This window comes from Lissotriton helveticus, chromosome 6 (genome assembly GCF_964261635.1).
Source record: "Lissotriton helveticus chromosome 6, aLisHel1.1, whole genome shotgun sequence".
NCBI classification, from domain to species: domain Eukaryota; kingdom Metazoa; phylum Chordata; class Amphibia; order Caudata; family Salamandridae; genus Lissotriton; species Lissotriton helveticus.
Genome location: NC_136067.1, coordinates 1,948,389,462 through 1,948,405,380, shown reverse-complemented (window position 1 = coordinate 1,948,405,380; position 15,919 = coordinate 1,948,389,462). Strand labels below are relative to the sequence as shown.

The 15,919-nt window shown below is 43.5% G+C and overlaps 1 protein-coding gene across 1 annotated transcript in view; it reads left to right on the top strand.

The window, feature by feature from the left end:
- The window catches only part of LOC144763915 (cysteine-rich secretory protein 3-like), a 75,513-nt gene that overhangs the window by 2,234 nt on the left and 57,360 nt on the right, over nucleotides 1–15,919 (top strand). Inside the window, exons 2-3 of the mRNA XM_078649948.1 lie at nucleotides 4,585–4,646; nucleotides 13,168–13,281. Of these exons, the coding sequence (XP_078506074.1) occupies nucleotides 4,587–4,646; nucleotides 13,168–13,281 (174 nt within the window). The 5' untranslated portion in view covers nucleotides 4,585–4,586. The remainder of the gene's footprint in view (nucleotides 1–4,584; nucleotides 4,647–13,167; nucleotides 13,282–15,919) is intronic.

Below are 15,919 nucleotides of genomic sequence, written 5' to 3'. Positions count from 1 at the left end.
TCAAGTTGGGTACTGTTCTGCTTTCACGTTCAGTGAAGTCCGCCTCTCCGGACTAGTTCCCCGCCTTCCCCACCTTCCCGGCTTACTTCAGCTCAGTCAGAAGTCGGAGTCAGACGCCTCCCCGACCTTCCGGTTGGAAAGCCACCTGGCCGGCAGTTCTCGCGGAGAATCCCCACTCTTCCCACGCTACCTGGTGACCTGGGGAAGCAGGCGTTCCGCTGGCTCGCTTGGCCGCCCCTGGCGCTTCTTCAACAATGGAGCGAGGTACCGTTACCTCACGGTGCACTCCGGTGTCAGCGAACCTTCGCACGACCCTCGGCGGCTCCCTCAGCGGCTCCTCCCACAGGGGGTCCGCCTTCCGCCGAGCTTCGATACTGTGCCCCGCCTCCGGCCATCCTCTTCCGGGGTATTCTCCACCTACCAGCCGGCAGCTGATCTTCCGGTGACAGAACTTCCTCAGCGCTGCAACCCTCTTCACGCGTCACAGCAGCCTTCCTGAATGGCGCTCCTAATCGCAAAATTGGCAGCTACGGAGTAAGCTCTCTCCCACCTTGCCAACAGTCAGGGTTAGTGCCACGCTGCTGCGAGGGGGTGGGGGTCCAATTCGGCACCCAGTCGGAGAGTTCTTCTCCACGAGCAGGGGGGAGCTGTTTTCTCACGAAGGCGGTGTCACGCCAGAGCCCAATTCAGCACCCCTTTTTCCCTCTGTGTTGAGGACTTAAAGCAATCAGGGTTCAGTCCTTGGGTCAAGCTCTTCCTCTTTCAGGGACAGGGCTGGGTAGGCAAGCAAGAGGGCCCGTCCGTCTGCAGGGGAAAGCTGCCCTTTTGACCAGTCTCTCCCTACTCCAGTGCGCGCTCCTTCTCACTAGTCACCTTACTCCTGTCCAGGCTCACTGCAAGACAAAATGGCTGACCAGCATTCCGCCTTATATAGGCTGTCCCTCAGAGGTCAGGAAGGGACCAGAAGGTTCTGGAATGCCCTACTCTTTCCTATGGGACTGGTTCCAGGTATGTCAGTTATGACAGTTGGTAGCCACCATTTTGTGACTCCAAGGGAATTCCTATCAGGAAAGGCCTCTGAACTGAGGTGAATGATTATGAGGGTAAAAGAGCACCTATCCACCCAGGCCAACACCATAAAAATCTAGTGGACACAAAAATAAATAAAGGCATGAGGGGCAGAAAGGGGACAAAATAAATAATAAATTGGAGGGACTACACAAAAGGTCAGACAGGTCTAACAATGGGCATCTCCAAGTATAATTTTATAAAGAAGGACAGTATCCTACAAAGTGAGCACTTGAAGTGCTAATGTACGACACAGTCTCCCCAACAGTTTGAGGTTGTCTGATATCTTAATAGTTAAAGAGCTGGAACAGAGCTGTTTTACCAATCTGGACAGTGGTAAGTTGCAAAAACCTACATTACACTTAACCACTGCAGCAATATACCATAAAACAAATATGCACACACATTCTCATCACACACAACCACCTCTAGAAACCTAATTTCATAATACAGTCGAAAAAGGTGCTTACACCAAGAAATAGAAGTGAGGAAGTAAGAATGTGTTCCTCCCTTCTGTCGGTCTATTATTTCATTAGGTTAATTCCTTTTTTTTTTAAATAGAACACAGCAGTCCAGGTGGAGTAGAGTGAAGGTAGATATTTTATTTCCATTTGACACTTTTTTTAAAAAACAATCCACACTTTTTTCATCATGTTGGTATGACAATTTGTTAGGCAAAAGGAGAGAGCTAACATATGTTTCGCCCTATGTGGCAGAATGAGCCACGGCTTTCTTAAGGCAAGTTGTAATGTTCAGAAGTCATACAGCCTAATCATTCCAGATTTCTTCATAATGGTATGTGGCATTACTCATAATTCAAGATCCCAAAGTTAAGTCCCAGGGTAAGCGACGGAGTGTTTCCGTGGATCTCTGGATCATTTCTTTTTTTCCTTGAAAACCAAGAAGTGCCTTGCCTTACCACAACGAATGTCAAATAGTGAAAGTGAAGCATGTTTTGCAACACAGGCACAAAAGTATTATTTAAGAAATGTTTCTGCCACAGTTTTGGGAGGACTGGTATCTTTAATAGCTAGAGACCTGGAACAGTGGTGTTTTAGTAGCTCAGACTGTGGCTGCATGTCACTGGAACTTTAAAAATGTCCTACTTGCGGCTGGAAGTGTTGCAGTATTTGCTGAGATCTCTGAAGTGATTACAGACCACATATAGCCAAGTTATATATTAAATATAAATAATAACAATACCAATGTTAGTAATACCAATGCCTATAATGCTAATACTAGTAATCCTAATACTACTACTAATAATAATAACAACAATAATGAGAACTTTGAAAAACTACATGTTATAATAGGAGCAGAACTCGAGGTAATCCATGAAAGGCACTGACGTCCCTGACCTTTTATAGATGCTTCAGTTATACTAAAAAGGATTGTGAATTATGCAGCAAGGAACGAAAATGACTTGTTTCTGAAATATTGTGAGTTATACTCTAGAGTGATTGAGAGGTATCTTTGAATTAGTATTGATACATTTCATTTCAGACACGTGCATAGTTAGACTAAGAGCACACATAGGGCCCTATTCACATGCAAAGACAGAAAAGTAAGGACAGAGAGCCAGGTCTCTGCTTGAGTGTATTTTTCAAAGCTTTATCCATTTATAAATATTCACAAAAGTAGTACTCGAAAGTTGAACTATGTGCATGTTTCTAGGTTTATGCCGGGAAGGTCAATTGACTGCTACCCCCATGTAGAATTCTCAATTGAAGTGAAGTATGCAAAGAGGGAATGCAGCCCTGTGGGCAAACTCACACTTTTGTCATGCAGGGTAAATGCTCCCCCATGGAGAATGATTTTCCCTTTCACTTCCACTAAATGCCGGGGTCATTTCTGCTCCTTACCATCCATGAAGGTTAATCATGTCAGCCCTATGCTGGAGTAAATCTTTGACCATTTCCAAGGTGGAAAGTAGTCTAATTGAAGTTTGAGAATAAACACAAATGTAAATATTTGTGTGCATCCTACACTTTCAAGGTAAACTGAATTCTCCCAGATGAAATGGAGATAAAATGTGCTGCTTAGTGGCAAATTTGTCCTTTTTAAAGTGCCCATAATGCGAGACCTGGTATTGCATGACTCGGTGACAGCAAACAATTCTTTAAATACTTTGCTCATGGAGTAAAAGAAATGCAAGCCTGAAATAAGTTGTAAAAGTTCCTGAAAGCCTCTTACAACAAATGACATTGTGGTCCCTAATACATAATGGCCTGTGCCTAGAACGTGGCATCAAAACAGAAGTATTGCAGGACTGTCATATGAACTTTGCACTTTGGTGTTACAAAAGCATCTTTGCAGCTGCTGTAACACTGCTTGCCGCTGGGGATACTGTGGGGATTCACTCACTGAATGGAGTTTCCTGTTTTACATGATGGTAAGCTTCATGCAAAACATGCATTTTCTCAGGCCCAAACCTCACCATGTGACATTTATCCAGAAAAGAGAAAATTACTTTGGGTTGGGCATAATTTGTCTCCGTACCAGTGGCTTTAGAATGGTGCTGTGAGGTGACATTTAGGATTTCACCTCCTGCCACTGTGACCAAAGGATACTGTTCCTCTGATTTATGAAACTCTGTTTACAAACCCGAAGGTTCACATTGCAAGCAGGGCTGTGTTTTGCAATGCTGCTGATATGGTAATCAGGAGCACTAAAGTGTATATGGGTAGAAGCTTGCAATACCTTAAGCTTTGTGGAAACTAAATAGACAAGATGCATTGTGTGTCCTCTGTGAATGGCTGCAAATGCAGAACTGGAGTCTTGCGAGGGACAGCATACCTCTGTCCCTGACTTCACATTCTCTCTCTGTAAACCCATTGTTTTGTTGAAAAATAGCCTTTGCTCCTTCAAGGAACAGGAGCTGCTTTCAATAAAACAATGACTTCAGACAGGAGAGACATCTGGGGCCTATGTGACTCCCAAATAGGAGGGAGATGCCTCCTTGACATTATTTGCAATTCAGAAAGAGTTGCAAAATCATTTTAGCAGTTGGAAACACTGGCCCATGAATAAGCAGGCTTAGAGCCTCCATCACAGATTCAGATTGTAATGCCCATAGGCGTGTCACCTTGATCTGCCCTGCAATATACCAGTCACTCAAGGGGCAAGAAGGACCTCACCAGTTTGAATGCAGTCAAAGAATAAACCCACTCTTGCTTGGTTCTCCTGGACACAATACACAGCAAGAATGCATGGAAGAGCTCCATCACACGGTCAGAGTGGGGCATTGGGACCACAATTTCCAATCAGCATTCTCAGGAGCATGCATGCTCACTTGCGTAGTGTGCTTATATGGACACAACTAGGATGGCTTTTATGTCTCAAGGTGTGCAGTGAGGAGTTTGCTCCTGGGGGAGGGTGGACTTCTATGGGACTGCTAGTTATTCCAGTTCTAAGAATGGTGAAACTATGCCCATTAATAGCCCAACAGAACAAACATAAAAAAAATGTAACTTGATGATTTTTAAATAGTAAACAATCTGTTGCTCTCCTTTTCAGAAATGAAAACACTACTGCTAGCAGTGATTCTGGCTTTGGGACTGCATTGCTCTTCTGCACAGGTAAGAAAAATAAATATTATATAAGGTGTGATCAAAGAAAAGGAAACACTTCAGAGTACATAAACTCACTAAACGAATCACAAAGCTACAACTATGCAGAGCCCTGCGTTGTTTGGGGATATATCTAGCACTTCTAGTTTTCAGACCTGGTTTGTTAGATAAAACAACCACAAAGTATTGTTTTTGCTTTTCAGGAACAACTGAAAAGCACTGTAATTCACTGTATTTGTAATATTTGGTACTATCTGTTTTCAAAACAGTATTAGTTGCAGGCCTTTCTCTAAGCATCTTTCTGTGATGGATGCTGCTTCAATGATCTACTTTGACCATTGCAAATCACTTAGAATGCGATTGTGACCATCCACAAGGTCCCTGGACCTCCATGCCCTACTTCCACTCTCCAATTGTAAGCCTTGGTCCCCTCATATGGCTTCAGTTCTCTGTACACTTCAAGTTTCTGAATAATTGTTCACAGCTGAACTCAGGGCAAGCCCTCAATCTAAGTCAAGGGGCACTATCAGTATCATAGAGTTTCACTTTCTGAAACTCAGATATCAGGATTGTGGAAAACAAACATCATTGTGCTTATTGATGCCTTCAGAATCAATGTCTTTCAATAAAGAGCTGCACCAAAGACACCTCTTCTTAGTTTGACACTGTTGTGGTGTTAAACACATGACTATAGAATCTGCTTTGCTTCATACAGGAGGGTCAAGCACCTTATCACAAATATCACCTGTGTCCCATGCGGATGCCACTTTGCTCGGTGTTTCATAGTACATGCCGCCGACACCATCATTTCAACCAGAGCTATGGCTCTGGCACCTTCTGAGCTTATGCAGCACCATGAAGTTTCGTTCCTACCTCCGCAGCTTTTGTATACACCAGCACTGTTTACAATATGAAATAGGGCAAATTGGGCAGGAATAGTACATTTATTAGCACTGTCATTTCTTGGTGCCTCAAGATAAAAAACAAGGCAGTGTGACACCGACTTGCAATAAGAAAATACTAAGCACCCACAATATATATTTAAAATAGAAACGTTGCCTTTTTTCTGAAAAATAGAGCAGCAGGAAGATGGTTAAATGTCCACCAATAACATTGTATATGCAGCAATCACATGTTAAAGAGGTGTAAATACTTCTCAATCCTTGCACATGCTTGACATTGGGTTGGAGTTGGTCGGCTGGGAAAATGAGCTTGAATAAAAGAGAAATGAGACAGGCAGGGAGGTCAGATAAATAATGAAAGGTTACCAGAGTTAGAAGCTGAAAGGAGGTGACCAAAGGAATAATTGAGGGAAAAATTAAATAAAAGCAAAATCCTTTATAAACACTGAAAACATATAGTTCTGATTATGAATGGAGCTAAAAGAGCGTACACTGATAACCACTGTTTTTTGCAGCTTAAAAAACATTGGAAAACACTGATAAAACTCCGGGAAATTCACAACAGAAACTACAAAGTGGAATGCCTAAATATATTTGTAATTTTTTTAAATATATTCCATTGGATATAATGGAACTCATAATACGGTGGACAGGATAACCGTCACGTTTGTGATGGAGCAACCGTACTCCAAACTCGTAATCAGGCCCTTAGTGTTCTTTGAGAGTTGAGCTTTCAAATCTTTCAAAAATTGGCGCAGCGTAGGGGCAGTCCAGGTGGATATGTGGATGTTGTTACTGATCCTGGGTACATAGATGGGATAGACCTGCTGCATTCTTTTTTCTTTTTTTACACTACATAATTTGCAATCTCATGGTGTTCTGGCTGTGGGTGTGACTGTGCCGAGAGTCACTAAAGATGGTGAGCGTGTCTGCAAGATGAGCAGTGGTGCCAGTCGTGGTGGTCTTGTAAATGATGCAGCTAGTTTTAAAGATGGTGCAGGCCAACAAAGGAAGCCATTGGAGCTCCATTAAGATGGGGGGGATGTGATTATATTTGTCCATGCCTTGGATGAGACATGCTGTGCCCTATAGAATTTCTTTAAGGGTTGCTATTGTGGAGTCTGGGAGGGTATGATGATGATATACATATAAAAAAAAGACCATGCCCGGATTACATATTCAGAGCACTGTCTCCGTTTGCACTGGATTACCTCTCTAACTCAACGCACTCATGGCAGACCAGAACAGCTTGCTCTGTCGCACTAAAAAATAAATTGTTCTCAGGGCTTGAGCAAACATTGAAAGTTAATGCCTGTGCTAAGGTGAGCTTGTTATTGAGAGGCAGAGCCTGGTTTGAAACCAGAACTCAGTCTTTCAGTGGAGACAGATGAGCTCCTGTTTAAAGAGGGGGTTGGTATCCACCCATCCATAAGGGTATTTGAAAACCTCTCTAGTGGCAGTCCATCCCTTCCTTGGGATGTCCATCGGGTGCAGACTGATCGTGTGCCGCTCAGTCAGCACACCTTCCAACACCTTCCCTGCATCTGCTTCCGTGTCTGAATTATGGTGCAAAAAACAATGTGGGAACACCCTATTGTAATAACTCTTTCTCAATATGCGTGCCCGTGTGATTCATATTATAGAAGGGGCAAAACAAGTGTCTGTGGAACCTTCTAAAATGTAAAAGTATCCAAAGCACACAAATGAGGGTGCCAATGTGAGTTGTAGCCCTCAGCACTTTTTGGATTTGTGCTGAGGAATTGATCTTAGGTTTGTCTTTTTTATGTTGATTGAGTCGCTTTTCCCAAGGGTGCAATAGTTGTAGGTCTTAGTCTGCCTTGTACATGCTAGCTGCACAGTTTTACAGCTTCTGCAAGTGGACTCTATGTACCCTCCTGGGCTGTAATACTTGTTTCCGGCTCTTTGTCTCTGCCTTGTCATTTTCTTTCTTTCTCTTGGCACTCTCTTAGCCTCTGTAAAATGTATGAAGCCTAGCTCCTACTAGGAGTTGCATACACAAACACAAGCATGCTTGTATCAGTGTCTACTAATGTTTTGCAGACTTTATCCTCATTAAGTAGTCACAGTCAGAACCTATATAAGGAATGGCCCAACTGATCATGGCAACGTACAACAAACATTTCTGCACCAAAGGATTCCTTGGAACAATATTTTAAATATTACGCTACAAGTGGCTTCTTTTGAAAGATCCTGGTCAATAGCCATTGAGGTATGGTCCCTCTGAGGTATCAGCTATTCAATTCCTTGAACCCTAACAGCTAGCCCTGTGCTAAACTTGAGTAGTAGCATGAAGTTCAACCCTGGAGGATCCTGCAGGCAGTACTTAATTTCATTTCTGAAGCATTAATCCACTGTCCCTCTTTCTTTTAAACCTGTTAAAGATATAGCCCGCCCCTTCCTGAATATTGTGCGTCCATTTCAATTTTTAGGCCAGTTGATGATGGAGCACACGAGAGACCTCTTCCTCACAGACACAATCAAGACTCAGCGGCTTGCGTCTATTTAAAAGCAGCCTGCAATATATTAAACAAAAACATATTATAAACTTAAAGCTGATGTAGCAGTCTGTACCTGCCATTGAAGGAGCCCTCCAACGTTATGAAGGGAATGGGCCTTTAATGGCCGATAGAACCCGCTTAAGAGGAATTAAAATCCCCTCCAGCTCCCTGAAGCCTTTGTTCACAGCCAGAGCTGTGAACCAAGAAACATTGGAATGTTGGAGCTCCGGGTTTATACCAGTCATTAAAAAGCCCAGAGTACTCCATTCTTTTCAATGGAGCTACCAACATTCCAATGTTCTAATTTGTAAAACAAAGGCCTCACGGAGACCTAGGGAGTTGAAATCCCCTCAGGCTCCATGGGGCCTTTGTTCACAGCAACATTAGAATGTTGATGCTCCGGGCTTCTACCAGCCATTAGAAACCCAGAGCACTCCATTGTTCACCCCTCCGACTGGACAGCTGCTCTTGCCCGAGATCCACCGAGGAAGGCTATTAATCCCGCCTCGGCCACCAATAACTTTGACAACTGGATCTCTAGTACCCTTGACCAGGTTCTTCCCAAATGCCCTTGTAAATCCATAAGAAGACCTAAAGTTGCCCCATGGTATACACCTGCCCTTAGGTCTATGAAACTTGAGTGCCGTAAACTTGAGAGAGCTTGGAGGAAGGACCACTCTCAGTCTAGGAAAGCCGAATACAGGGCTGCAATAAAGCTTTATAAATCAGAGATCAAGATGGCACAAGTCCTCTTTTATGAAGGGAAAATTAGTGCAGCTGCCAACGCTCCAAGGGAAATTTTTAAGATAGCAAAGTCCCTTATCTCACCTTTTGCTGAGCGTCCCTCCGCTGAAGGCGCGCAAGACCGTTGCAATGAGCTGGCTGTTTTCTTTTCTCAAAAAATCCAGACCATATACTCTTCATTCAGCAATCCTAAGGACGATGCGGGACTTACCGCACCCAAAATATCTGATTCCTTGGTCCCTTGTGGGCTTGACGTAATTCCACTTCTCGATGCCTGTGGTCTAGACAGGTCAATCTCTAAGGTCACCTCTGGGTCGCCTAACGACCCAGCACCCCCTCAGACCCTTATCAATGTCCTGGACGTTATTCGTCCGGTCATCTTAGAGGTTCTAAACACTTCCATCGTCTCTAAATCTGTTCCATCCTCATGGAAGTGTGCTATGGTGAGGGCATTGCTCAAAAAGCCAACTCTGGACCAGAGTAACTTGGCAGCAAACTACCGCCCTATTTCGTTACTTCCGTGGCTGAGCAAGCTGCTTGAGAGGCACGTTAATAACATCCTAACGGACTATTTGGAATCCAATGGTCTGTTGCGTGCCTCCCAGACAGGATTTCGTCCTCAGCACGGAACCGAAACTGCCCTTCTAGCGGTAACGGAAGAAGCAAGAGCTGTACTAGATCGGGGAGGCAAGGTGTCCATCATCCTATTAGACCTCAGCGCCGCGTTCGACACGGTTAACCATGCCACGCTATTACAACGATTGGCGGGCATGGGCGTGTCGGGCGCGGCCCTGGAATGGCTGGCATCCTTCTTAAGCGAGCGTTTCTTTCAGGTCTTTGAGGGTGCGGTAGTTTCTCCCAAACATCCGCTCAGGTGCGGGGTCCCCCAGGGCTCCTCCCTGAGCCCCACCCTATTTAATGCCTACATGGAACCTCTAGACAGGATAGTACATCCCTTTGGTGTGCGTATTGTCACCTACGTGGACGATACCCAACTGGTGGTCTCTTTAGACCACTCGGAAGGATCGTCCAACACCTTAGGTCCCTGTCTAGAGGCTGTTGCCAGGTGGATGCAATCTTCCTGTCTGAAACTCAACGGGGAGAAGACAGACATCATCCTTCTCGGTAATCCTCCCCCGTCTGCTCTTGCATCCATCTGGCCACCATGTTTAGGCCTGCCCCCCGCCCCAAAGTCCCAGATAAAGAGCCTCGGGATCTGGCTTGATACTGCACTTGACTTCTCGGTCCAAGCCACCAAGACTGCCGCCACCTGCTTTGGGCTAATGAGGATGCTCCGTAGGGTGCTCCCTCTACTCCCTTTCCAGGCGAGGAGGGTCATGGTCCAGGCCCTGATACTCTCCCGCCTGGATTATGGGAACGCCCTCTATTTGGGAGCCCCGGCCTATGTCATACAGAGGCTTCAGGTCACCCATAATAGCGCGGCCTGCCTACTGTACAACCTGCCCCGTTGGCAGTCAGCGAAGAAGGCCCTAAAGGAGCTCCACTGGCTCCCAATAGCTGCAAGAGTGCAATTTAAGGCTATGTGCATTTTGCACAAATCCTTTCATCGAGCAGGCCCGGCAATCTTGCACTCCATGGTCTCGCCTTATGTTCCATCTCGCCCCCTTCGCTCTGGCACCCTCCAGCTGGCTACCTCCTTTAAAATCAACAGAGCCCGCTGGGGTGGCCGCTCCTTTTCCCATTCTGCGGCCAGACTCTGGAACTCCCTCCCTCTCCCTATCCGAGGAAACAGTAATCATATGTCCTTTAGGAAAGCTTTGAAAACGCACTTGTTTGCTAAAACCTATTGATCTACCCTGAGCCCGCGTTAAGCAATTAGTCACTAGCGCTGCGAGGCCTCCGGGTAGCTACGCGCTATACAAGTGCAATTTTTCATTTCATTTCATTTCATTTCCATTGTCTTCAAAGAAGCGATCAACATTCCAATGTTCTAATGTAGGCAGGAACCTAGATGAAAGGACAAACAGGACGAATAGAGCAAAGGAAATAGATGGGCAAGGCAAGCATTCCATGAAGACCCTGGGAGTAATTTAGGCAAGTCAATATCTACTCACTCTCTGCTAAGCACTCAAAAATGAAGGCAGTACACACCTCTCTGTCCTTGTCATAAACACAATATTTACAGCATCAGTAGAATAAATTGCAAATGCGAACCCCACCTTAAAATACTCCTGTTACCATTACCTACATAGTCAAGAACAACTTGACAGTTGCACTCATGCTTCTCAATGCAGCTAGTAATGTTTCATTTGGAAACCCACAGGACATTGCCAGATAGAGAAATAAACATACAAAGAGCCAAATATATACACCGAAAGACATCTGATCCAGCTCGGTTAAAATAAATATTTCCTTATGACACTAACCCAGAAAAAATATCTACGCAACCTCTATTCATTTACAATTCTAAGTCGTGGGGCCCCTAACACCGCAAACATACATTCACTCAATTTTCTGGATCAAACACTTATGAAATAAGCTGCTGGACAAACAGAGTACTTTGTGAAATGACAGCTTTTATAACGTTCACATTATATACATTAACATAGAATCCTCTGCATTTCAAACATCAAAGTACTCCACTCAATGGGCCAACTAGTAGAATCAGAGGATGGCTATTAAGTCCAGCTCAATCACGATTAACCCTTTGACATTTATAATTCATAATTTTATTTCAAAGAACCACAGACTCATTTAGAGTTAGCATATCATTTTTATCTAAATTCTTTGAGCAGATAAGTAAAGTTCTTTATTAGGTAAAACACTTTTAATATTTTGATCAGTGTTTAAGTAAAATTTAGAAAATAGAAACGGAAATAATTCATTACCCTTGGCCATAGGGTGATGACAAGAAAGGTTCACCAGTATAGAAAGATGAAGCTCAGATCACAGGATAGGACTCCCAAAACTGACTGTCTGTCCCACTAACCTCCTCGGACATAATTACCTCCCGGAGCAACTCCGGCAACGATCTTGTTTCTTCCCCAGTCAAAGTTCTAAAAGACCGGAATGACAGAGTCTCTCGCAGCATCAGGATAGGTGAAGCGGCAGCAATGACAACTGCTTAAGGGCAGACTCTCTTTTACCCTATTCTCCTTCTTACTTCATTCAAAAGTCTTTGGGGGCAGAAATCACGCTAATTGTTCCATTGGAGGGGTGGTGAAGGTCACCTCATAGCCCACCTTGTTAGAACCGGTTTGCAGACAATAACGAATACAGAAGTTCTCATGATCTACAATGTCCAAAGGTAATTTAACTTGTTAATGCATTTTGTAACAAAGTCTGATTATCACACATTACTTCATCCTCTGTAGCTCGATTCTCTCGTCCATTCTCATGCATTCATGCTGAGCTCTTGGCACGACTCTTGCTGCAGGTCAGACTCGCCTGGACATCTCTCACTCCGGGCATAGGCCACATACACGTGACTGAAGCATTTACTCTGCTCATGCGCGGGCCATTCTGTAACCGTATCCATTTCCAACAGCCATTTTCGAAACGCGGCCTAACAGGCCTGAATGGAATTAGTATAAGAACAAAACACATCAAAATTAGACATAGAAAATAAGCCCTTCTGCTTACCACCCACTATTCTAAAAAAACGTGGTAGCTATTACCTAGCAGAAGCGATACTTAAAGCCATTTTACGCAACACACAATCATGCAATTTGCTATATTTTACTATGCAAATCACATTTCCAATGTTACATTTGTAAATGAATTAGAATTTGCAAATTCAGCAAGTTGGCCGCATGTACTGTTTAACCAAGGTCGATTTGTTGATTAATTCATGCATTCAAACAGTTAGTGTCAATAAAGTTATGAGGTCATTAACTTCCAAGGGGCACAAAAGATATTTTGCTTCCCCTGCTCCATCACATCTTTCAGATGAGGGTGTATGGCCCAATTATAAACTGGCTTGTAAACCACATATTATGTGGTACGTAAGGCCTTGCAAAAAATACTGCACATGATAAGGGATTTGTAGAACTGACAGAGTGGACGCCCACAAAGCCTCCATTGTCTTGTTTTGATTGGACCAGATTTTGGGCTTATGTCATCCACTACCTGTGAGTGTACTTTAAAGGGGTCAACCTGTGAAAGATGTCAAAGCCCAAACAGACATCATCAAACAAAGGAACATTCTGCAATGCCTATTGTTGGTGATTTCCAGGGATGCAGGACTCGATAAGGGGAACTGTATTTCTTCTGTACACTTTATGTGGTTTACAAAACCTCATCTCAGTACACTAAACTGTATGCATGCTGTTCTCACAGCATGTTTCAACAGTGCATGCTATTTGGAAGCATAAGGTCAATTATTTACATTGATTATATTTTCAGAGATTTATTCCGGGACTGGAAACTGACAATGCTGATATTCAAAAGGCGATTTTGGACAAATGCAATGAAGTGAGGCGAAGCGTCGACCCACCTGCCAGCGACATGCAAAAAGTGGTGAGATACATTTTACATTCATATTTAAATTAACAAATAAGGATTAAATGTTAATTTAATGGATGTAAAGGAAAATATATTCACCTTCAGTATTTCTTACCTCATATTAAGTGAAATTGTTAATAGCCTTAGTGCATATCTCTAAAGGAGGCTGTTTTATATCTCCATTGTAAGCGTTAGACACATATACAATCCCACATTGTACATGGTTACCCATGCATGCCTGTTCATCTAATATTCTGAGAACTCTAAAACCTGTTCTAGCTACACCACAATCAGTAGAGAAAGATTTATGGTTGGGTAATGGAAAATCCTTTAATTTGGTGGTAGTGCCACTTCCTCTGTCTCAAGATTTGCCTTGAGTGAAAAATCCACCAAAGGAATTAAATAAGCCAAACCTTTGCTCTAGCATATTGTCTATCAAATGAGAATCTTCTATTATTCAGTCCCTTCTCATCCAATTAAAGTTGTTCTCAGGAGTTAAACATATGTCGGTAGATAAGACAAAATTCATCTTACCCCAGTGTCGGCAGACCCCACGCCAATCACTGAATGCCCCAAAATCCTCCTCTTATCTTTGACCTAAAAAAGTTATAAAAGTACAGATTCAAAATGAAATGAAATCATCATTAAAATATGTATCATTTTCCATATTGTATGCAAAAAAAGTTAAAAATGTACAAACCTTTGCAAGTAGAATCCTCATCCTCATATATTACAACTTAAATGAAAACTTAAGGTTTCAATATAGTTAATCCTGTTGTTAGTGGTCTGCTTTGCCATGAAACTTCCTTGTCTCCAAAGCACTTTAAATAACACTAATTGCAGCTAGACAGCACTTTGCTGTTAGAAGTTGCAGTAGTGCCTTCAGCTCTTGCCTGCATTGTTTAATGTTAAATGATCTTCAAAGTCATAAATAGATAATGTTTCCAAGCAGCAGAAAATAATGTGCCAAATAAAAAAGAGTGCAATGTCCTTTGCTTTGAAGGGTCATTGTATTGCCATAGAAGGCGGTTTCTAGAGGTGTAGACCGTACAAGGAAAAAAACAAGATGGTTTATGTTGTTCGGTCTGAGACGTGTCATATAAAACCTATGCTGAGTATTTTTTACAAAAAAAGGATGGGGTTCTCCTCCCTTAAATGTTACTAATTCACTGTGGGAGAGCACAGATGTTTTTCACAACACCAGGCTAACATGTTCACAATGATTGAAATACAGCTGTTTAACCTTCTCTTTGGTTTAAGCCCCATAGATTCCTGGTCTGAAAAGAGCCCTGGAACTCCCAAGATATAAAAAGTTAATTTTATGCAACCCAACAAGTGGTTAAATACTGCCTTATCAAGGGGCAAAGATTGCATTAGCATAGCTTGTAAAAAGTGTGTCCCCTGAATAGCACATATGATGAAACCCAATAAAAGTGATTGGATTTTGATGTAATCCCAGGACTCAGGAAGCCCCTGCTCATTGTGGCAGACAAAGGGGGACCACCCACCAGGAACCAAGAGCAACCATTTCCAAATTTTTTTTCCGCTCTCTCCATGAGCTAGATACACATTTACTAGAAACCACCGCAATGGAGCGCACACCGCTAGCCCCTCCTCCGGATCGCCCCTCGGGATTCTGGTACTTGTAGTTCAATAGTGGATCACCCAGGTGGGTGCAAGTCGGTACTTGTTGGACTGATGAATCTCTAGACCCGATACATGTCCCGGGTTTTTGGGTATCGCCCGAGACATGGCTCGGGTTTCGGGATAACTTCCCTCATCAGTAGAGAAATGGTTAGGGGTGGAGGAGAAGGCCGCCAAACAACCGTCAATGGCCTCGATGCCCGAACCGGCACGCAGGGCAGCATCCAGGAGCCCGTCGGCTCAAAGCTCAAGGGAGCCAATTAGTAGAAACCACCGCAATGGAGTTCAATAGTGGATCACCCAGGTGGGTGCAAGTCGGTACTTGTTGGACTGATGAATCTCTAGACCCGATACATGTCCCGGGTTTTTGGGTATCGCCCGAGACATGGCTCGGGTTTCGGGATAACTACCCTCATCAGTAGAGAAATGGTTAGGGGTGGAGGAGAAGGCCGCCAAACAACCGTCAATGGCCTCGATGCCCGAACCGGCACGCAGGGCAGCATCCAGGAGCCCGTCGGTGTGCGCTCCAATGCGGTGGTTTCTAGATACACATTTACTATTATGAATGGGAAGCTTTTCTTTTATAGGCTTGTTCCTCACTTTGGAAGCAAATCTAAAAAGGGCCGTAACCAATCCACAAAACTGTGTACCCAAGTGTTAGGAGTAGCAAGATTTAAATCCATCCAACGAACTAATAGAAAAATTATCTTTGTAATATATTGCACCATCATAATTGTTTCTCTCTGAGTTCTAAAAGATTTATGGTGTGTTATATGCCTGAAGTTGTGTTATGACTCATTGAGGTACTGTAGCAATGACCTCATTAATTAATTGTGGCTGGACTGGAAGGAGACATTTGAGAACCCATGCTTCAATCTTTCCAATCTTTGATCAGAAATGTTGGAAGGCCTAGGTAAACATTAAAGCGCGCAGGTCAACTGACTATAATTTTACCAATTGTGCATCTGGGCCCATTTATTCACTTCCCATTCATAATTTACTTTAGCAC